Source organism: Elephantulus edwardii, unplaced genomic scaffold (genome assembly GCF_000299155.1).
Source record: "Elephantulus edwardii isolate Elephantulus edwardi_28Jun2011 unplaced genomic scaffold, EleEdw1.0 scaffold00202, whole genome shotgun sequence".
Lineage (NCBI taxonomy): Eukaryota > Metazoa > Chordata > Mammalia > Macroscelidea > Macroscelididae > Elephantulus > Elephantulus edwardii.
The window spans coordinates 3,256,402-3,279,728 of NW_006399952.1; the positions used below are offsets into that span (position 1 = coordinate 3,256,402).

Here is a 23,327-nt window from a genome sequence, read left to right on the forward strand (position 1 = left end):
CATATACATTATATTTTACACATTCCTTCACTCATATTGTTTCATGCGATCATTCACATCCATTGTATCTTATTACCCCATCTTTTTCAGATACCTTTTTTAAAAATTAATTTTAATGAAAGTTTACAGAGATTTAAGGTTTCCAGTCATTGTTGCACTTGTCTCACTACCCACCCCCTCCCCAGATACCTCTTTTAAAAAAAAAAATAGTAAATTTTAAAAAAATAAATAAATCCCATAATTTCCCCCCTCCCCTACATCATTAAAATTTTAAAAGGAAAAAAATTCTTTCCTTTCATAAGACTCTTGAGTCTACCACATAGTACCTATAAAGTGTTAATTCATGTCTCTCCTCCACTTAATGTATCATTTTCAAATAATCTCAATTGCTTTTTCAATAATACTTGTGTGTTGTCTGACGTTGAATAGTAATTAATACTGAGTAATCTTGTTTTACCATCTTGTCTTCAGATGCAGTATATAATGATGATAGAAAACGTGTTTGTTTAGTGTTCCTAGTAATCCTAACTGTATTAAAGTATATATCTTGAACTGCCAAAGTAAATCTGTATTTAAACAAATGGTGAGGAGGATGGGAGGAAATAAAAGTATTCCTTACCCTTATTGAGATAATTGATTCTGAAATTGAAAGTCTTAGCAATTGAAAAAAAATTTTTTTCATTGAAGAAAATATGTTTAAGGTCTTGTTCAAAGGGAAAAATCAAATTTAAAAATTTAAAAAGAAAATAGAAATGTATTACATTCTTGTTTAAAAGCTGTAGATTAACTACTCCAGCTTTATAACTCTCAATGATTAATCTACTTTAAATCTAATCATCATACTTATTTGTGGAGAAGAGTGAGATATCCTTCGTAAGTTGTATATTTTCGGTGATTCTTTAATCATGCTTAATATCTCTTTTTATAAATGACCATTGTAGACAGGAAAAAATGCCTTTTTTGTGGGAGATCTTGGGAAGATTGTGAAGAAACACAGTCAGTGGCAGAATGTAGTGGCCCAGATAAAACCATTCTACACAGTAAAGTGCAACTCCACTCCAGCTGTACTTGAGATTTTGGCAGCTCTTGGAACTGGATTTGCTTGTTCCAGTAAAGTAAGTATTTCTTCCTATTCTTGTGTCACTAAACAACATTTTAACTTAACCATCTCAGTAGGGAAAGAAGTGTGCAGTTGTGTTAGCTTATAAGTTGGCTTTTCTAGTTATTACATTGCCCCCCACCCCCACCCCGTTCTCCAGCTACCTTAGCAGCAGACACATGGTCTTGCAAACTACCAACAACCATTGGACTAGGATAAGAGAGAGTACTTCCCATACTAAAGTCAGACTCGGCCACCCCCAACAGCACCACCTGCAGCAGTCTAATGCTGAAAATGGACTTTTCAAGTGTTCTGGTGGAAGAGAAAGGATAGTGAGGTGAACCTTTGAAAATCTTTAACCAGCACTTTTACTTTTTCTTCATTCTTAATATTACAACTAAGCAAGTGAAGTTATTTCTATTCTGAACTATGAAATAGTTGGTAATTGTTTTCAATATTGAGAGATTTTTACTACAGGTTGAGTAATACCTTTAGAAGAATATATAAACTTATTTGTTAAAATTGACAAAACTTATGATGCATTATAGCTGATAATCTTTTTTGAAAAATCTGTTTTCACAGAATGAAATGGTTTTAGTCCAAGAATTGGGTGTATCTCCAGAAAACATTATTTATATAAGTCCTTGCAAGCAAGTGTCTCAAATAAAGTATGCAGCAAAAGTTGGTGTTAATATCATGACATGTGACAATGATATTGAGTTGAAGAAAATTGCACGTAATCATCCAAATGCCAAGTAAGTGTGAAAAAATTATAAAGAACTATTACTTTACTACTTAGGGATTGAGTTTGTCTTTTAGCCTCAGAAGTTATGATAGTGCAGTGTTATGTATTACATTTGATTTAAGTAAGCCCCTGCATGGAACATGGAAGTCTTCTACTTTTGATAAGGATAATTTCAGAGAGAATCTTAAAAATCTTTATTTAAAAGGATACACTTTGTTACAGCTGTCTTTATCATTAACATGAATCCTCTTTGTTATTGATAAAGTAGTAAGAGCCAGGTTTGTTTTCAGCTAAATGAAGACCTAATCCATCCTTGTCCTTGGCTGTAGTTCTTGAATAGTCCTTAGTATATTTTCAGAGCCTGAGATTAGATAACTTGGTTTTACTTAGTCAGTGCAAAAGTCACTCAGACCAAGAAGACCTTTTTCTTGCACGTGCATACATCCCTTATTTGTGTTACTGGTGTTTAAGATTTTCTTTAATAAGTGAAAACTTGAAACAGATGTCATGAATAAATCTGTCAGGGATTTTTTTAATTACTAAAAGCATATCAGTACAGAATTACTTTCTTCTAATGAGTTTCTGAATTTATATTGCATCTCTATTTTCCTAGTATAGCTAGAATTTTGTAATTGACTTTTTTAGGAATTCGTAGAAAAAGTATCTTGATAGGTTTATGATCTGGAAAACTTTAGTTTTGATAAAGACTTTGTTGGAAAATTGTAGGGAGTCATTTTTTATAAAAAATCAAGTACAACTACTAGTTGCTATTTTGTGCTCCTTTGAGGACAGAATCCATTAACTCCTCTCCATTATTGATAAAGTAAGGGGTGGGGGTAAATACGTAACTGTTCCCAGTTGCTAACTGAAATATTGATGGTTCAAACCAACCACTGACTTCTTGATTATCTGCTTCTGTAATGATTACAGCCTAAGATCTGTTGGACATTACTGTTGTGTTACATGGATAGTCTAAAATAGACTTGATAATTCCTAAAAACAGCTATATGAACTGGTACATTGCTTTTAAGCAATTTATCAGGACTTTCACAGAGAAACAGTTGGCTTTTTTTTTTTAAAAAAAAAAACTCCTTGTGTATATTTACCATTTTTAGGGTCTGTATGATTTCAAGAATTCCATTTAGTCTTGGTTGTCACATTTGTGGAATACCAAATGAATTTGAATCAGTAGTTTACTACTTAATTGTGCTGTTTAGGTACTGTTGAGTCCAGTACAACTCCTAGTGATCCTATGAACAACAGATCTGAATCTGCTCAAGTCCATTGTTAGTCATTTTATCACTCCATCTTGTTGATGCTATTTAATAAATAGGCCCTTAAAATAACTTGGAATTTACTATTTGATTTTTGGTTTTTAAAAATCCTGATATTTACATTGAAAGACAGTGGTGGCATTGCTATGCAATATAGCCTTTTCTAAATGGACTTACTGACTTCATTTGAAAGTAATGTCTTTCATTACAGAACCCAACCGACTCTTGCTGCTACAACAGAGTCTTAACTTGCTGCATTTTCCAAATTTCCGTCCTTGTAAGCTTCATGCTTTAGGCCCTAATGGCTAGTTTTCTCTCTGTACAGGATTGTTTTTCATTAGGTTCACTTGATTCATCCGTCGCTGGACTGGGAGCAACATAATGAACCTACTTCTACAATCTTCAGGCTTCACATGTGCTGATGATGATGTAAACCAACTCTGCCCCAATCATCTTCCCCTTCTCTTAGGGTCTTACTACATATTGCAACAGAAGATAGTATTGGAGGTGAAGAGGGTAACCTGAAGTTTGGCACTACATTGAAGAATTGTAGGCATCTCTTGGAATGTGCTAAGGAACTTGATGTCCAAATAATTGGAGTTAAGTGAGTATTCATTTTAAACTTTATTTTATTAGAGAGAATTTGTCTTTTTGACATTAACTAAATATTTACATGGAGTCTTAATTGATTTAGCTTCTGTTCAATTTTTTAATTTATGTATATATGACTATTTGATTAGCCACAAGTGCTTTGAATAAGATGATCAATGATACTGAATTAATTTTGATTTGTGTTTAGTTCACAGTAGATGTATTTTGTCCGGAAAAAATTAAATGTCGAAGATTTGGTGGCCCAATTCCATTGCTTTTTAGTTGATTCCAACTCATAGCTGCTTTATAGGATACGAGAATGGTTTCATGCTACTTCCCAAAGCAATGGGAATAAATTGTTACATGTCCTATGGGGCTACTAGTGGGTTTGACCACTGACTGGGTTAGTAGCTGAGCATTTCTCCACTTTGGCACCACGGCAGTTAGTTATAGAAGTACAGTAACACCTAAACGTAGGATATTCTGGGAAACTGCTACTATTTCTGATATTTTAAATATTTTTCTCAAGTTAATTACTTAAAGGTGAATATTTAAGTATGTTAAGATGGTGAATAGTAATTGACAAAAATTCTTTTAAAGAGCTCAAAAGTTACCGTTGTTTTAAATTTACTACGCTCTTTCTTTCAGATTTCATGTTTCAAGTGCTTGCAAAGAATCTCAAGTATATGTACACGCTCTATCTGATGCTCGATGTGTGTTTGACATGGCTGTAAGTTCTTAATTATTTTAATCTTTTAAGTCAGTGTGTTACTAAAACTAACTGTTGCTTATTTCTCTACCTGTTAGGACACACATCTTTTTTTTTTTATGCACATTCATGTTTATTGTGACTTTGTTCACAGAGATGCTTATTAAATTGTGTGTGTGTGTGTAAGTGATCTCTGGTGGCTTCTTGTTGTTATGTTAGGACACGCATCTTATTCTTTAATAGTAGTAATCAGAGTTGATATAGTCACAATTTTGTAGTGGCTGAGATACAAAAGAATAGTCGATTTCTCTATATCAGGATAATAGTATAAACATAATTATGTGTATAATATAATCAGTTATAATGTGCTTTAAAACAACTGGTTTTGGGGGAGCTCTGGTGGCCTAGTGGCAAGAAGCTGCACTGCAATCCCAGAGGAACACGGTTCGACTCCACCAGACGCTCTGCCGGAGAAGGAGGCGCAATATCCTCCTGTACCAGTCAAATCTGATTTGACGGTACACGCACACACACAAAAAAAAAAACCAACAACTGGTTTTTAAAAAACCTTATTGAACAGATGAAGATGGTAATACACACCCTTGGAGGGAAAAGCTTGTTTGAAAATATATCCATTATAGTTTGACAGAGCATTTAAATATCTTTTTTGGTCTCTAGGGAGAATTTGGATTCAAGCTGGACATGTTAGATATTGGTGGAGGCTTCACAGGAACTGAATTTCAGTTGGAAGAGGTAAACTTTGTTTTGTTATGGTCATAATAGAATTCTCTCCTTCAGCTGTTTTTGTGGTAGACATGTTGACTAGGATTTTCACAATGGAATAGACATGCCAGATAGAGAGAAGCTAAAGAGTGTAATAGTCTTATTTAAAATTTCATTCTAAGAAAATAATAGGCAATGAGAAGATTTATTTAAGAGTCTGCCACAGCTTGTTTCTATTTTTTTTAGGGAGTATTGATGGTACAAATGAATTCATAATAGAAATAGCTAAATACATGTCCTACTCCTCACCTTTTTGCTCCCCTTATGCTGTAATATCTCAAAACTATTTTTTTAAAAAATTTATTTTAATGAATATTTAGAGAGATTTTGGATTTCCATTCATTCATTGTTGCACTTTTCTCCCCTCCCAACCCTCTCCCTCAGTACACTACCCCCATCCCCAGTTCCCTCTTCACTTTGAAAAGTAAAAGAAAAATTCCTTCATCGATATATGATCCCCCCGCACCCCGAGTATACTCCACTCTGCAACCTTCATTCCAGACTTCTTAGGATAATCATAATGTCCTGAAATATATTACTTTTATATTACATTTAAACTGTTCTCTCCCTCATTGGTTTCAATGTAGTATACATAATTCATCCAGTTTTTCTCATTCTTACCCTAAACCTGATGTCAGTCCCATTCTACAGCAGTGGCACTATGCAGTGTTTGTCCTTTTGTGACCGAGATATTTCATTCAGCATAATGTCCTCGAGGGTCACTCGTTTTGAATAATATTGCATGAGTTCCTTGTTTTTAATGCAGCGTACTATTCCATTATGTGACTATACCAGAGCTGCTCTATCCATTCATTTGTTGATGGGCACTTAGGTTGTTTCCAACTCGTTGATATTGTGAACAAAGCTGCGATAAACATGGGTGTGCATGTATCTGCCTGGATGTTGGTTATGGTCTCTTTAGGGTATATTCCCAGTATTGGAATTGCTGGGTCAAATGGTATCTCTTTGCAACTTTTTGAGAAAGTGCCACACCACTTTCCACAGTGGTTGCACCATTTTACACTCCCACCAACAGTGAATAAGGGTTCCAGTCTCCCCACAACCTCACCAGCATTTGTTGCTTGCTGTTCTGTTAAATTTTGCTAGTCTTTACTGGGGTGAGATGATATCTCATAGTTGTCTTGATTTGCATCTCTCTTAGAGCTAGGGATTTTGAACATTTCTTCATGTGCTTCTTGGCCATCTGAATGTCGTCTTCGGTGAAGTGTCTGTTCATATCCTGTGCCAGTTTTTCATTTGGATTATTTATCTTGTTATGCTCAAATATTTTATAAATTCTAGATATAAGTCCCTTATCTGACATGTCATTACCACATAATTTTTCCCAGTCTGCAGCTTCCTTTTTTACCCTGTTGGAGACGTTTTTGGATGTACATAGGGATTTGATTCTTTCTTAGAAGGTCCCATTCATCTATTTATCTTCTCCAAGTTGTAGATTTTTCAGGATACTTGGAAGACTATTTATGTTGTGGATTAGGACTACTAGGGTTCTTCCAAGGTTGTCTTTAATGTTTATATTCCTTGGTTTTAATCCTGGGTCCATGATCCACCTTGAGTTGGTTTTTGTATGTGGAGTGATGTGTGGATATTGCTTGAGTGTTCTGCAGATAGTTTTCCAACTTTGCCAACACCATTTGTTAAAAAGGCTGTCATTTTCCCACTTAACTGATTTCATCTCCTTGTCAAAAATCAGTTGACCATAAATAGATGAGGTGATTTCTGGGTTCTCAATTCTATTCCATTGATCTATGTGTCTGTCATTGTACCAGTACAATGCTGTCTTAACTACCACGGCAGTGTAGTAGGATTTGAAATCAGGGAGTGAGACGCCTATAATTTTAGCAATTGAGTATAATAAAAACTAATCACCATGATTATTTCTCTTGGAGTTTCTGTATATTCTTGGTCACAAAATAAACTTTGATGACTGTTTAGTTGCTTGGCGATAACTTCTTAAGTAACTGAATTTCATAGTCTGTAACTGGAGCTATGTAGTTCTAGAAAGTAAATATCAATCTCTTCATTTTGAGAATTATATAATACAGTATTCAAACTGTAACCCGGGATTTAAAATCCACAGGTTAATCATGTTATCAGCCCTTTGTTGGATGTCTACTTTCCTGAAGGATCTGGCATTAAAATAATTTCAGAACCTGGAAGCTACTATGTGTCTTCTGCATTTACACTTGCAGTGAATATCATTGCCAAGAAAGTTGTTGGAAAGGATAAATTTTCCTCTGGAGGTAAGTTATAGTTTAGAAGGTTTGTTTCTGTTAGTAACAAATTTAATCTGGAATTCAGTGTTTTATTAGAAACTGTACAATACTGTAGCATAGTTCACAGGCCATAATACTGTGGGTATTTGTCAACCAGCCATGGGCATATCTGAGAGCTTTTCAAAATATGTTAGGCAGTGTCCCTCCCACTCTTTCAAACTTTCAGGATCTCTCTGGATGTGTGATTGTGTGTAGTTTAGATAAGTGTCCTCTGATAGTTTTGGAGGTTTTGTTTGTTTTTAATGAAAAGAACATTATTTGGCCTCTTGCATATTTTTTCCAAGGAGGAAGGTCCATCTATCCCTTTCTTTGGGATATAACTCTCTAATAAACCTATCTTTACTTTTTACCTTAGCAACAACAACATTGCTCTCTGCTTTCTGTTTTCTGTTAGGCAACTTTTGCCCAGATGAGTTATAGGGAGAATAGGCTACCTTACATACTTTCTTACATAACAAGGACCAACAAAGAGGACACCTGGTAGAGGGTGATCCTGTGTCAGGATTGATTCAGTGACAGTATGAGCGCAGTTATAGAACTATTAATACTTCTAGAGTCAGATACTGTACTGTTGATAGATTACTGTTGTCTAATCCACAATCTCCTGGAAAATTAACCAGGTGTGGGTGTTTTTACTTTAGAATCCACCATGCATTTGATTGTCCTATCCCCTCCAATCTTGAGGGAAAATTCTCAACCATGCTTTGTAAAAGCAAAGTCAGTGGCTAGGAAAGCCATTTGAGCATAAACCTTTAACAGTACATGACTAATATGCAAAAGATGGAAACAAAGAAGGAGGTAATTAATTTTTTTGACAGAAATGAGTCTGGAGAGCAAATGAAAGTTTGACATACAAATCAATGATTTATTCATTGCAAATGATTTTTTTAAAACAAACATTGAATATACATGTGAATGCCACTGTTATTTATGGATAAGCAAAATCAAAATCAGCAGTCAGAAAAGGCCAGACATTTCTGTTGCTTGAGTTTCTCTTGGAGAAGAAAGGGAGATACATAATGAAAAAGAATTCTTGCAAGGGAAATTGGATTTCCTTAGTGACAGATGCCAGCATGGTAGACTTTGCAATGGATATGAGCAAAACCTTTTATTCTGATGGTATTCCTCTTGCTTTGAAAGAAAAAAAAACCACAGTTGTTGCATGACTCCAGGCAGGGACAGAACCAGTTACGAAGATCCAGAAACTACAAGATAGATGCAGTCAACCAAAGATGGTCAGATGCTCTTTGACTACCTGGCAGACAAGCATGGTTTTAGGCAAGAATATTTAGACACACTCTACAAGATATGCAAAATTCCAGTCTGAATTTGGCAATTTCTCAGGAGCAGCAGAATATCTTTGCTTAGAGTGCTTGTTCCAGTAGTAGACAGAAATACTTTTGAGTTGACTTTGAGGAAAACTGGCCTCTGAAACTTTAATATAGAATTGGGATGCAGCCGTAGAAGACCTTACACAGTTTAAAAGATAATAACTGAGTTCTCCACTCCAGTCTCTTCAGTAGGGAACATGGCTCATTCACTAGTCTCTTCTTTTCTTCAACCACCTCAAAGGCCAAGATAACTCATTTTTTCCAGCCACAGTTATAACAAAGATACTTGGAAACACGTGCAGGTACAAGGTTATTTCGCAGGAATCTTACACATACGAAGACCTAAATACAGAGTAACTAAGGGAATGTAAATCAGTGCTTGTGGATGACCTTTTTCTTGATGGCTTGTCTTGAGGATTTCATTGAAAAGGCTCATCTCTTCGTATTTTGAAATATTTTGTCAAATTCATCAGTGGCATTGACAGATGAACGGAACATGACCCAAGACGTTGTTGAAAGGTGAATTGTTAATTTGATTAGAGATGTGACTGAATGCCAAGACTGATTTCAAAATCAGGTCATGTGGTTATGTTAAATAGTGCAGTCTCATTAGCAAGTGTGTGAAAGACCAAAAGCCTTTACTTTAGAGGCCAGATGTTGGCCATGAATATTGAAAAGAAACTTAAACAGAATAATGGGTCAGAGCCTCCTAACTAGGCAACTTCAGACTCCTGGCTTCTACTGGGGAATTTTTAAAGGAAAAAGAAAACTAATAAAACCATTATATAAAATGTGATGTGCATTTTAGATACAACAACACGAAAGACCACGGACTGACCATGGTTCAAACCATCAGTTACTGAAATGCAAGTTCAGATTGAAGGTGAAGAAAATGAAAAGTCACATTTGCCATCCCAACAGATGAGTTATAGGAAGATAGCAAAAGACATCTTCAGTCATTTATGAAGAAAGCAAAAGGTCAACAGGAAAGAAGGAGAAGGTCAAATTAGGTGCTTGTAAGAGATTCTGATGCACTAGAATGTAAAGAAGCCAAAACAAAGGTAAGATGCTGAAGAGAGCTTAAAAAGGGCAGTGTGAGAAGAAAAAGCAAAGAAAATGTCCAAGGAGCTGGTATTAGAAAACCAAAAAATTAAGAATGTGCCCAGCATTTTTCAAACTGAAAGAACTTATGAGTGTAAGCCTTACATTGCAATACTGAGGGATTCTACGGGTAAAATCTTGAACAATGTTGGAGATGTCAAAAGGATATGGAAGGTGACACCACAAGTATTTATTCAGGAAGCAAGAACTTCCTGAGAGGATAAATGGGCATCTCCAATAGGCTACACTGTCAGAACCATTGTGGAAATAAAACCTATTTCTAAAATGTAAGTGAGAGGGGGAGACTAGGGAAGGAACACACTATCATTGCACAAAAAAAAATAATTGGTTGATACTGAACCATGTCTGGAAATAGCATATGAATAAGAACCAACAGTAATGAAGCTACTCAAGCTATACTTAAGTCCCTCGCAAAAAATAAGACCCCTGGAATTGATGGAATGCCAATTGACATGTTTGAATAATTACAATCTTAGAGTGCTCAGTAGTCAAATGCAAAATCTGGACACAAAAACTGGAAGAAATCCATTTTTATTCCTATCATTCCCCCCCCCCCCCGAAAAGGAGATCCATCAGACTAGAAAGGGAACAATAATTCCACAAGAAGTAAAACAGCATATGATTGTGCTCTTGTGAAACCAAGAAGCTGTTGTCCATGCACCACAAGAAAACACTGTGGCATCAGTATTGGAGGATGACTCCGCATACTACGTTAAGCAGATGACACAGCCTTACTTATAAAAAGTGAAGACATGAAGCACTTAATAAATCAGTGGAAAAAAGAAATTAATTCAGCCTTCAAATGGGTTTTATCTCAACCTCAAGAAAACAGAAATCCTTAGCATAGACTAATACGTAGCATCATAATAGATGGAGAAGAGATAGATGTTGTCAATAGCTTCTTTTTACTTGGATTCACAATCAACATTGGTGGTATCAGCAGCACCCAAGAAGTTAAGACTTTGCATTAAGAAAATCTGCTGTAAGAGACTTCTTTTAAAGTCCTAAAGAGCAGTCATAAAGTCAGTTTAAAGACTGACTGTCCTCTCCATCAGATTGCAAAATGAACAAGCAAAAATGTCTTGAAAGAAGCCCATCTAAAGTGCTCTGTACAGGCAAGGGTAAATGAACCATATTTTGGACCTTTTTCTAGAAGGGGTCAGTCCTTGGGAAAGGGAGAGAATCAGGAACGAGAGAATGGACTTCATAAGTAAGATGGATTGATGTGTGTGCAGCAATAGTGTTGAGCTTGGCAGAGGATCGCTCTACAGCACAGTTGACTAGATGGCACCTAAAAGCAACCTTATTATTGAAATCCATTGTTTCTCCAAGGAGCCTGCCTTCATTTTAGTGGAGAGAGAGATTTTAAAAGCCAAAGGATGAGTCATGGGTTTGCCTCACTGCTGAGAACTAGAGATTTACCTAGTAAGCAATCTATGCCCCCAAAATCAGCCTCTGGAACACCCTCTTGAGACAGTCAGTGAATTAATTGGCAGCTGAAGTTTGGATTGTCTCTCCTAAAACCATGATCACACACTGAGATTTCTGGAGATTTCCTCCTGCTTTCCTTGTTTGTAACTTCCTCCTCTGGGAATGAGACACCTGTAAATACCTATTTTATGTCACTATTTATCACAGTTGTTTAAATAGGAATGCCAAAATATTTTCAAAACTGCTTACATACTGCTGTAAAAGGCAAACATTAAGTTGAGTTCAGTGTATTCATCCAGTGGTTTAGGTTTTTTGTGGTGGTGTATTTTGTTGTATTTGTAGGCTGGTTGGTTCGTGGGAACATTTTTTTAGTCAAAATCTCTCCGCAGGGAAATTAATAGTATATTTCTGTAACAAAAGCACGTGATTTGAATCCACCAGCTGCTCTTCAGGAGGATGGGCAGTCTCGTCTCCTCTCCTCCTGGGCAGTTTACCGCCTCTGAAAACTTATTGGAGGATCAGCTATGAGTCGGTTCCAGTTCCACTGCTCAACCAATACCTTCATTGACTATAAAATTTCATTTTATTCATTCTTAGTGTGTAGTGGGCTCATTGTGACTTCAATTTGCATTTATCTGTTGACTTTTTATGTTTATTGGTCATTGTAATTGTTAAGATGTGCTTTTGGTTCTTTAAAAGCTTTATTTTGAGGCATATAAATCAATATGTTATCTTCTAAAAAACAATTTAAATATGTTAAGAAAGGTGAGGAAGATGTTCATTAAAATGAAACGTGTGTGTGACATTTCAATATCAGTTTGTCTTATTTTGTCCTTTTATTTCAGTAGAGAAAACCGGAAGTGATGAGCCAACCTTTATGTACTACATGAATGATGGTGTTTATGGTTCTTTTGCAAGTAAACTTTCTGAGGACTTAAATACCATTCCAGAGGTTCACAAGGCAAGTTTTGTAACACTATTTCAAAATCTATTTGACAATTTATAAGCAACTGTTTATTTGACATGCATCTTGGGTTTGTTAGTAAATATTTAAAAGAAAAAAAATAAAAGCCTTTCATTTTTTCCTACAGAAATACAAGGAAGATGAGCCTCTGTTTACAAGCAGCCTTTGGGGTCCATCCTGTGATGAGCTTGATCAGATTGTGGAATGCTGTCTTCTTCCTGAGCTGAATGTGGGAGATTGGCTTATCTTTGATAACATGGGAGCAGATTCTTTACATGAACCATCTGCTTTTAATGATTTTCAGAAACCAGATATTTATTACATGATGTCATTTAGTGATTGGTAAGGAAGTGATTTGTCTCAAAACATACGGGGTGGCATTTTAGATTTTCTAGTAAATCTGCAATGACTATATGTGTTACAAGTGTATAGGTTGCTAGAAGACTTGTTACTAGTTTTATTTCGTTGTTCACTTTTTAGCGTACTTACGTTAGGTGCTTATACTAAGTCACAGGATTTTGCTCATTTTCTCTTAATGTAGGTATGAGATGCAAGATGCTGGAATTACTTCAGACACAATGATGAAGAACTTCTTCTTTGTGCCTTCTTGCATTCAGTTGAACCAAGAAAACAGCTTTTCCACCGAAGCTTAAGCAGGCATCATCAACACTTCTTTAGATCTTGAAGTTACAAGTTAAGCTTGTCTGGTCAACATTCCAGTGGCGGGAGGGCGGGGGAGGAATTGAACAATCCTATTCTGTTAATTCTCTTGGAAATAAAACCATTAGTGATAGCTATTTGGGACCAGACAAAATCTCTTTCAACTATAATTCATTGGGGCTATTGGAAGATTTAGATAATGTATTCACATTTAAACTTACCAGCTTGCCCTACCCCTAAGCATTTAAAATAAAATATGCAACAAAATGGATGACTTAGTGGAGATGGAAGCCCATTAATTGGGTTCCCCATTAAACCGTTTACATACAAAGTACACAGTTTTTATACTAAGGATTCGTGTTTAAAAAAAAGTCTTGTAAAGTTAATGTCTTTCACCCAGATATATCTAATGTCAGTGGAAGACTAGTGTGACTTCATTAGATACGTCTAGTGTATTTAGAATGTGTAAATTTGTGCTTTGAACTGTAGTTTAATAAATGTAAAACTGCATCATAGTGTGTTGTGTTTGACCTAATGTAAACCCTTGTATGATTGCAATAAATTTCTTGTGTAGATTTTACTGTTTTTTCAGGCTAAAACTTTGGGGAAAGGGGCTAGCTTAGCAAAGGTAGTTTTGAAATAGATGTGTATATGGACTGTTTGGAAAGTTATTTTTCTTTATAGCCCATTTAAGTTTAGTTTGCTCAGTACATATTTTCATTATTTAATTAGTAATTTAAGTAAAATGTTTCGTAAATCATTGTGAATTTCAGATTCATTATGGAGAGTTGATGTGCAGTCAGCATGATGTTTAACAATATTAACACCAAAAATGTTAATCCTACATAAACCAGTTGTAATAATAGGTGTTTCTGTATAGATAGAATGCATAGAGTACCTTAGTAAATCTTTGCTTTCCAAATCTTTCATCTGAAATGGAAGATTATATTGAATACTTTCAGTAAACTGGACAGGAGAGACAGAAAACTGCAGAGCACTAAAACTTAAAAGAAGGGCTACACCAATATTCAGAAACGTAATGCTCTTTTTGCACGGAGTGTTAATTTAAGTTCAGAGTTGGAGGGTGTGGGTAAAGCACACTTATTTTCAATTTCTCAATCACAGTGATTATAACCTTTCCTTTCAAGCTGTACCCTTAGTTTGTTATCCCCCCTTCCCAGCTTAGTGATAACTTTTCATTCTTTTCATTCTAAAACTTTGTGGGTGGTGGAGGTTAAAGAAAGGAGTAGTATCCCTAACCTTGCAGCTCTTGTCAGAGATTTGCATTGTTCATTGCTAGTTCTTAGTAATCCTAGATCTCAATCACAATAGTAATAAAACAAACAGGGGTCATTTTTTCCTAACTTCCTCTGTGTTCAGATGTGGAATTTCTGTCTTCCAAGAGGAAATGTGACTTCACTTTGGTGCCAATGGACAGTAAATTCTACCTGTGCTACATAAGAGAAGTTTGGAATGCACTTAACAGCTGGTTTTTACACCTTGATTTCAAGGTGCAAAGAAAATTGATCATGAATTGTTAATAAATTTCAGTCTTTTAAACCAGTAGGTGCTTAATAATTTTCGTTTGATTAATACCCCTTCGAATGTCATGGGTCCTATTAATAAAATAAGATTTAGGACCCCTAATCATTGTTAAATAATTCTCTTGGACTTTTCCAGGGTATAATGTGGGTTTTTATGCAAAATTCCAAATGACCATAAATTTTTTTTTCTTTTTTAACTTAACCATACTGAGGAGGTAGAAATGTTGCCTGCCTTCTTTACATGTTGTGCTGTTGTGGTCCATAAATGCCAAACTTATAAAGGTGGTGCAACTCTGAGTTCTCGGCTTGGCAATACAACCTTGAACCAAGTGGCATGTCAATTTTTAGCATGTCCTTTGGAGAGCTGTTCAGTGTGAAACAGTTCAAAAGTTGCAGATCTCACATGTGAATTGATGTGGTGACTTTCAGAAAATGTCTGTATTGTGTTTGAAGACTGTTTGCCATAAATCTGAAGTTTGAACCTATGTATTTTCATTTGATTTGCTAAAAAGGTACTGACTTAATGTAACTAACAGTCTTCCCCCCAAAATATTGTAATCAGTTCAGAATTTATCGGAAAATATAAAACCCGAATGATTTCTATATAGTAAATTGAACTGTAAAGGTAATGTGTATGTGATTCTGAATACACAGATAAAATGTTTTTATTCCTCATCATAGTTTACTCTGGTGACTTCTCTTGAAAAATAGGATTTAAGTTTGACGTGTCAGCTTTATGTGTATTACCCACAAATATTCTTTTGGAATCTCATTTGGTTCTTTACAAAATAACAGAATCTGATAAAATGTTGCTGAGAATTACATATGGGACAATGGAAATTTTAAAAGCCCACTTAAAATGTTTTTAGGAACACTTTTCCTGTAAAGATTAACTCACAATCTCTTTAAACTCGGGCTAAAAATGGCTCCAGATAGACAAAAAAAGTGAAACCTGAGTTCAAACCCACTCATAACTGACTCATCCTCTAGCAAGTTTTTGGGAGGCTATACATTTTGGAATTGGTTCAGGAGGAGATTGCCTATCTTTCTGCCACAGAATCCTTGGGTTAGTTCTTGGAAATTCCCTCTGACTACACATTAGAGCTCCCCTCTATCAACAAGCAAGGTATTCCGGCCAAACTTGTCCCATCACTCATGAATTAAGAAAGCCACTATGCTGCTCCATCCCTTCTTGATTAGGGTAAAATTGCTGCTCCTCCAAGTAGGTAGGTCTCTACAGTAAAGCTACTGACTTTGCACCATCAAGGTTCTTCGACATGTAAGCTGTCAGCTACTCACTTGCCTTTGGAATTTTCTGGTTTGACTTAAGTTTTCTAGTTAGATAGACACAGATGGAAAACCTAGACACACATGATCCTAGCTTTAGTTTTTTCATTTATTTAAAATTCCCAGAAGCCTAAAAAGAATTAAGCTGAATCAGAGTGATCTTTATCAGCTAGTCAGTCCTATAATAAATTAATACTGTGCTAAGCCGTTTTTGTAGTTCTAAAGCTAGTTTTGATATGAGTTAAAGCTTGTATTTACTATTAGTCAATAATTTAAATGGCCTTTATGTGTTCTCCCAAATACCAAAAGTGTAGCTAAGACAATTGCCATCTAATGTGTCACAGTCAAAATTATGCCCTCATACTGGCTTCTTCCTCTAACCCAAAAGACAGCTTCACCAGCTGCAGACCTGATAATGTAGAAAGACCTCCAAGGATTGACATTTAAACAATTCTAGTGAGTTGGCGTTCCAGGATGCAAACCTAGGATTAAGTTTCTGCATTTAATGTAGAAAAGTTACTGGTGCTGATGGGATATAGAGTTGCAGGGTGGCTAGGGAGAAACTGCTCCATTATACTGACTCCTCTGGAGAGTTCTGGCCCTTTAGACTTGAACCAAACTGAGATGAAAGTGCTAGAACTTGTATCAGTCACAGCAGGAAGGTGTAATTGTGAGCAAGGAGTTTGTTCTCAGGGAACTGCAGTTCGGGACAAGATGGAATGCTAGGAGTAGAACCACTGAAATATTGAGAAGGGTTGCATTCAGGCATGCTCATACTGTTGTGCCTACTGAAGTAGGCCCCAAAGAATGAAGAAGAGTGCTGAGAACAACTCGGAATGGGTGTTACAGTCCGGGACTGAGACTCTTGGTAGAGCATCACCGTAGCCACTAGTTGAATGTCTTAAACTCAGGACCTCAGTTTCTCCATAGCAAAGGCAGCATCTTGACCCTTCACACACACCCCAGTCAATCTGCCTGGCATGCCAAGTTCCCCATGTTTTCCTCTCTTACCCTTTTCTACAGAGTTTACAAATTATCTAAATAGAAATCTCGAGGTGATTATAAGAGCTCAACAGTACTAAAATATAAAGACCACTTTATCTCTTTTTAAATGACAAAATTGACAAAGATGGCAAACATTCAAAGGTAGTTAATGATACATGAAAAAGAGTGATGAAAGGACCTTAACTACATGAAGTGTAGGTTTGTCTCAATTCTGAAAAAAGGGTGAGGGAAAGCTCACCTCATCTGGCGGAAATACAGCCAGTGTGCTCCTGGGAGGCAAAGATGGCAAAGCTTTTGTCTCACAGACTTCAGCCATATTGTGTGCCATTGAGCAAGGGCCAACCTGCAGCTGACCCTTCAGTGGGATCTCAGAGGCTGTAAATCTCATGGAGATTGTCCTTTGCAGAGCAGCTGGCAGATTTGAGCAGCATGTTGTTGGAATTGAAGTGTAGTTTAGCATCTGGGTCTCCAGAGCTCTAAACCCCACCTTGTCTGAAAACTCCCCAACAGAGACTTCTTGGTAGGTGAGGCAAATCACCCAAGGCTCCTGTCCACCCTGTGAACAGACCTGAGCCCTACTCTGCCCTGCACTGTCCCCATCTTGTTCAGATTCTTCTCTTTCACTGACTCCACCTTTCCAAGTATGATGGCTTTTTCTAAGGATCTCATTGTCCAACTTTCAGATGTGTACTAAGTAATTGGGTGGAGGGAAGATACCTTTAATCAGGCACATTTTACTTTTTTAAACTGATAGTGATTTTAACACCTTAGGTCCTTGACAGCAGCTTTACACAAGGCAAGCAAGATGAAATTGACAACTTTTATTGCCCCCCCTCCACATTTATCATAATGTTGCCTATTGGTCCAGTGGTGAGGATTTGTGTCATTTTTATTTTGAAATGTAATCCATATTGAAAGTTTTGATCTACATCAAGCATTTCAAGTCCTGTTTGCTTTTAACAAGCAGGGTTGTGTCATCTGCAAGACACAGGTTGTTGAGTGAATCTGATGCCACCTTCTTAAAGTAGATCCTCAAATGATTTGCTCTGCATACAGATTGAGTAGGTCTAGGCACAGCCCTGTCACAAACTGCTTGATTTTAAAACATGCAGTGTTTCCTGCTCTGCTCTGACAGCAGCCTGTTGATCTAAGCATAGGTTTTGCATGAGCACAATTAAGGGTTCGGGATTCCCGTTCTTTTCAGCATTAGCCAGTAGATAACTTGTTTTGTGCCGTTGAGTAGGATCCGACTCCTAGCTGACTCGGCAGTTTTTCTGAGGCACTAAGTCTTAAAGGAGCTTGTCCAGCTTCCTGAAGAGCAGCTGCCTCTTATCACTAGGCCTTCAGAGCTCCCCTGTGTAGCTGGAGTAGATCTGATCACCCAGAAAATACCACCTCTGTACCCCTTAACTTGAGGTTTTTTCTCCTGCTAAGTAAGCACAGGGAAACAGAAGTTCAGGCTTTTCTATGCAAGCAAAGATCTCTTAATATCCTGCAAAGGTAGACACTAGCCCATGACTCCTAGTGATATTCTGAGGTACTGCCTTTTAAACGCATCTGTTTTCCTTCTAGCATCTCTATCCTCTTCAACATTCCAAAGCAGAAGGCTGACTTCATTACTTAATACACTGACCAACATTTCATAAGTTCCAATCACTTTAGGCCTTTTATTTCTCGTGGCCTAGTAGCAGGAAGCTACACTGCAGTCCCGAAGGCACACAATTCGAAACCATCACCTGTTTCGTGGGAAAAGGATGAGCAATCTCCTCGCGTGTGATTAACAGCCTCTGAAAACCTGCCAGAGGGTCAGCTATGGGTCAGTTCCAGATGGTCCACAACAATAACCTCTTAAGAGTAAGAATGGCCTCTTACAAGTATGCTGTGACTTGAGGAGACACTACGGGGAGACAAGGTGTCTCTCTGTGAAGTTGGTTCACCCCAAAGGTAGAACTCCACAGAGACGGGAGCCTGGAAATGGTAGATTTCAAACTGATGGTGGCCACTTTCCATCCAGTTGTATGCCTCTCTTTCAGGGCAAACTGAGCTGGTATCAGAGGACAACAAAGAGTCTGAAAGCATGCAAGCGTATCAGCAGCACCGAACCCACCCAGATGCCCAGAGCAGGGGCAGAGATCGTGCCCTACCTGCAGAGTCCCCTCAAGTCCAGCCCATCAAGATGGGCTTGTCTCATCTCAATGGTTCTACTGCCAGCATCTCTCTCATTGGGCTGCTATTCTGTGGACAGCCAAGCTGGCTGTCACTGTCCTGCTGTAAGATCTCTCTTTGTTGTCCTTAGTAGAGCCTGGCCAGCCTCCAAACCAAAGGCACCACCATGCTACTCATCCTGAGAGCCCTCAGCTCCTCTCTGACACGCTGACTTTCTATAGCAAGCCCTGAGAGAAACGTCAGCTGTATCCTTTACACAGTCCCTTGATTGTGTATTTATCCCACACATTTTTCTGACAACCCATTACCCACCAGACGCTATCTAGTCCTACAGCAATTCCAGTGAGTAAAACAGCCCCTCGTTCCCATGGGTTCCCAGAGCCTTCACCTGAGTTCTGCTGAGTGACGGACCTGCCCCTCTTCATGGCTTGGCCTGGCTGTGTCTGACTCGAGATGAATTTTGGCTCGTTTTCAGTGGATTGTCCTTAAGGCATTGTACTGCTAACCCAAAGGCCAGTTCAAATCCATTAGCTGCTCCTTGGGGGAAAAGTGCTATTCAAACACGGATGTGGGAGCTCTGGTGGCCTAGTGGTAAGAAATGCTACAATCCTGAAGGCACATTATTCAAATCCCACTCAGCAGCGATGTGTTTGGATTCATTGTTGAGCGTTCTGATGGTATAGTCTGTACGGAAATGCTGCTTAACCCAAAGAGACAATCTTCCGTGTGATTTAGAGCCTCGGAAATTCGCTGGAGGTCAACTATGAGTCAGTCCACACTCCAAGGCAATAAACTTATGAGTCATTTCCGGGCAGGCTGCACTGGGCAGGAAACACAAGGACAATATTTAGTTAACCCAGTCTCACAACAAGCCACCACAGGTATCCTGGTCCACCCCTACCCTCCACAGTTCCCTCTGACAGCTGGTTCCTCTTCCAGCCTGTGACCCAGAACCAGGAACCAGCTTTCTGTCCCCAGTTCTGACCTTGCTGGTCGTTCATGAATTAGCAGTAGCAGGCCAGTGGTTAAGGAGAACCCTAACCCTATTTCTACCACTGATTAGCTGTGTGATCATGGGTGAATTATTAAAACTCTCTGAGTCTGTTTTCTGTAAAGATGGGTGTTGCTGTATGAAAAATAACCCCCAGACTAAGAGATAATAAACCTTATAAGGAGTTCCTGTGAGCCACAAATTCAAGAGTCATTTAGCCAGTGCTTCTGAGTTGGAGAAATTGCAGTCAAGCTGTCAGCTGCGGGCTGCTGGAAAGATACGGCTGGCTTTAGTTTAGGGGCTATTGAATGAAGTATGACCCATATAGACCTATGAACAACATCTGAACCCTGTCCTATCCTGTACCTCACTCAGTACAGCAAAGTAACAAGTGCTGCATCAGTTAGAACAAGGAATTCCCTCAATACAACAGATAATTTAGTGTTGTACCTCTAATAGCAAATCAGGTGTTCTACCTCTAATATCCTTCTAGGTGGTATAGCACTAGTCTGTCCATTTGCTGAACATAGTTAACTCATGGTTGCTGTGATGCTAAACACTGTGACACTGATGTGCCAAATGTGATAATGGTTACCCATGGTGGACAGTGTTTGGTGGGGCTTCCCGATTAAAACAAGTTTGGAAGCAGAAGTGGCATCCACTTCCGAAATAGCTTGCCTCCAGAAACTTTATGAACAGTACTCAGGCATTTTGTTCATAGAGTCGCTATGAGTCGTCTATGACTCAACGGCACCAACAACTCTTTATAGGGTTGCCAGAGGCCTACTATTTAAGCAGTGGGTGCCCAATCTTGTTCCCTAGTCTGTCTTAATCTGGGAACTCTACGAGAACTCTCCACCATGGATGACCCTTGTGACGTTTGTCACCTGGTGACACAGCTTTCAGCATCACAGCACAAATGAACTAGGGACACGTAGGCTTACTTACGCTTGTTTACTAAGCTGTAGGGAGCAAGTTCACGGGTTTTTACCTCATCAAAGATTCTGCTTTTCGGTGTTGCTGGCGTGTACCTACCTCATGTCACTTTGTGAGGGAATCAAAGCCTCTTTTCAAATTTGCAATTCCTGACAGGGACAGTTTGGTTTGGTGGGTTTTCTGAGACTCACTGGGGTCTTTGACCACAGTGAAGTAAGCACTCTTACTCTGAGGATCATGATGGCTAGATCAATGAGATGATCAATTGAAGCTCCGAGTCAATGCTGCTGACTATAGAGTCTGAACTGACCCATAGCTGACTGTGAGTTTTCAGAGACTATAAGGAGATTCCCCATCTGTGTACCTCAGAGCAGCTGGTGGATTTGAACCTTTGGATTGGCAATGAAATTCCTTACCACTAAGACATGGGAGCTCTTTTGAGAAAACAGTTGCTGTTTAATAAAAGCCTTTATTATGTAGCAGTATAATAAAAAAAGGTATAGAGCTTTATGAATAAAGCTATATGAATAGAACAGATTCAGACACTCTGGGCCCAAATCCTGGCAATCTGCTTATCAGTTCTGTGATCTTGGGCTAGTTTCTAACTCTCACTCTGTCTTATTTCCTTACCTATTAAAAATAGGATTATTGTAGGCATTGAGTTAATGCATTTAAAATGCTTAGAAAAGTCCCCAGCATATAGCAAAGGTTCAATATATTTAGACATTGTATTTTACGAAATTATATGTATGAATAACACATTTTTGGCCAACCTTGTCCTTCCCACAAAGTATTTTTTGCAAGCACGCTGTGCTATTTTTTTTTTTTAACGTCTGCTGTAAAAACTGAAAAGCTCAAATTTTCTTTTTACAATACAAAGCACAATGTCTGGGGCGATTTGAAATACTTTTTCTAAGAAGAATGTCAGATGAGAGAGAAGTCACTTTGGCATTTGTATCGTGGAGCGAGTATCTAACAGTTGGGTTGCAAGAGCTTAGGGATTGATGCTTAGGGACACCCCCGCACCCCCTACCCCGGCCTTCTGCAGTCTCCCTTGGCTTGGCGTGGCAGTGACAAATCTCTCCACTAGATGACGCTCGTGGATTACTTTGCTTACAGTGCCTCAAATTGCGGCAAATAGAATTGTGAGTGGTTCAGGTGTTGGATGTTTCCATCAAGGGAAAATCCTTATTGAACTTGCAATGTGATGCCTAGCTTTTCCCAAGAAGGATGTGAAGGTCTTCAAATTGGAGATATTGAGGTCATTCCTGTAGACATAGCATTATTAGCAAAGCTAGCTTCTAACTGTTCAATCCCAGGAGACCAGAAAGGGATTAGGTAGAGCTATCAAGGTGGGGACTGTAAAGCAAGAGCTGGTTAGGATTGGTTGATTAGAAAAGGGACTTTGATAACTGGTTCAGGTTCAAGAAAGGAGAAAACTGTATAGAAGGAAGAGGTGGAGGGAAAGGTCTTTTTAGATCTGTGGGCAAATTCCCCCTATAGCTGTGAAAAAGTTTCCTGTGAGTTTGCTCTGTCCAGGAACCCTTTATGTGGTTTAGAATCTAAAATCTTTTTCAGATAGACAATATATTACCACAAAACCAGAACTGATAGTTGCTTTTTCAGATAGACAAGATATTACCAGAATCTAAAATCTTGAAGCCAGCCAGGTAACCTCTCTCTAAGTCTTCATCCTGCCTTGTTTTGCAGGTAAGTTTGGGGGTTTGTTCTTTAAGCAGCTTTTTTTGTTTTTTTGTTTTTATTTTACTTACACCTGAGATGTTATGTCCTCAGGTGAGAGACCACTTCTTCAGCCTCCACCTCCAGGGTGTCTTACTCTTTTTGGAAGATCCTACGTGATCCAGCACATTCGGCCCCCACCTTCCCAGGAGAGTTTTCTCTTGGATACTGCCTTATCAGAGTCTTCCATATTTCTTGGCATCACCTTTACTTAATATGGAATTCTAGTGGTCTAACTAATAACAAAGATTCTCATCACTGGCCTGATTGGCAACATCATGATGGTGAAGAGATTGAGACTGTGTAGCCAGCATGCGTTTGCGTTTGCTTGGCTCCACAATCAATACTTTTGGTACCAGCAGTCAGGAAATTAAAAGATGAATTGCGTTGTGAAAATCTGCTGTCAGAGACCTCTCCAAAGTACCGAAGATCAACAATGTTAGTCTAGAGCCTGATCCAGGCCATAGTCTTTGTGTCAGAAAGCTGGACAATGACTAGGGATGATAGAAGGAAAATTGGTACCTTTGAGCTGTGGTGCTGGAGAAGAGTATTAAATATCCTATGGACTGATAAGAGAACAAACAGGTTCACCCAACAGAGCATGAAATCAGGCTGCTCCTTGGAAGCAAGGATTCTGAAGCTTCGTCTGACC

The 23,327-nt window shown here is 38.1% G+C and overlaps 1 protein-coding gene and 1 pseudogene across 1 annotated transcript in view; both read left to right on the top strand.

Annotated features, from left to right (window-relative positions):
- The window catches only part of AZIN1 (antizyme inhibitor 1), a 33,025-nt gene extending 19,439 nt beyond the window's left edge, over positions 1-13,586 (top strand). The window contains exons 4-12 of the mRNA XM_006897157.1: positions 942-1,115; positions 1,682-1,854; positions 3,588-3,722; positions 4,358-4,439; positions 5,097-5,171; positions 7,303-7,465; positions 12,228-12,343; positions 12,474-12,688; positions 12,888-13,586. Of these exons, the coding sequence (XP_006897219.1) occupies positions 942-1,115; positions 1,682-1,854; positions 3,588-3,722; positions 4,358-4,439; positions 5,097-5,171; positions 7,303-7,465; positions 12,228-12,343; positions 12,474-12,688; positions 12,888-12,999 (1,245 nt within the window). The 3' untranslated portion in view covers positions 13,000-13,586. The remainder of the gene's footprint in view (positions 1-941; positions 1,116-1,681; positions 1,855-3,587; positions 3,723-4,357; positions 4,440-5,096; positions 5,172-7,302; positions 7,466-12,227; positions 12,344-12,473; positions 12,689-12,887) is intronic.
- LOC102851058 lies at positions 8,511-9,186 on the top strand (annotated as a pseudogene).
- Positions 13,587-23,327: the final 9,741 nt, after the last annotated feature.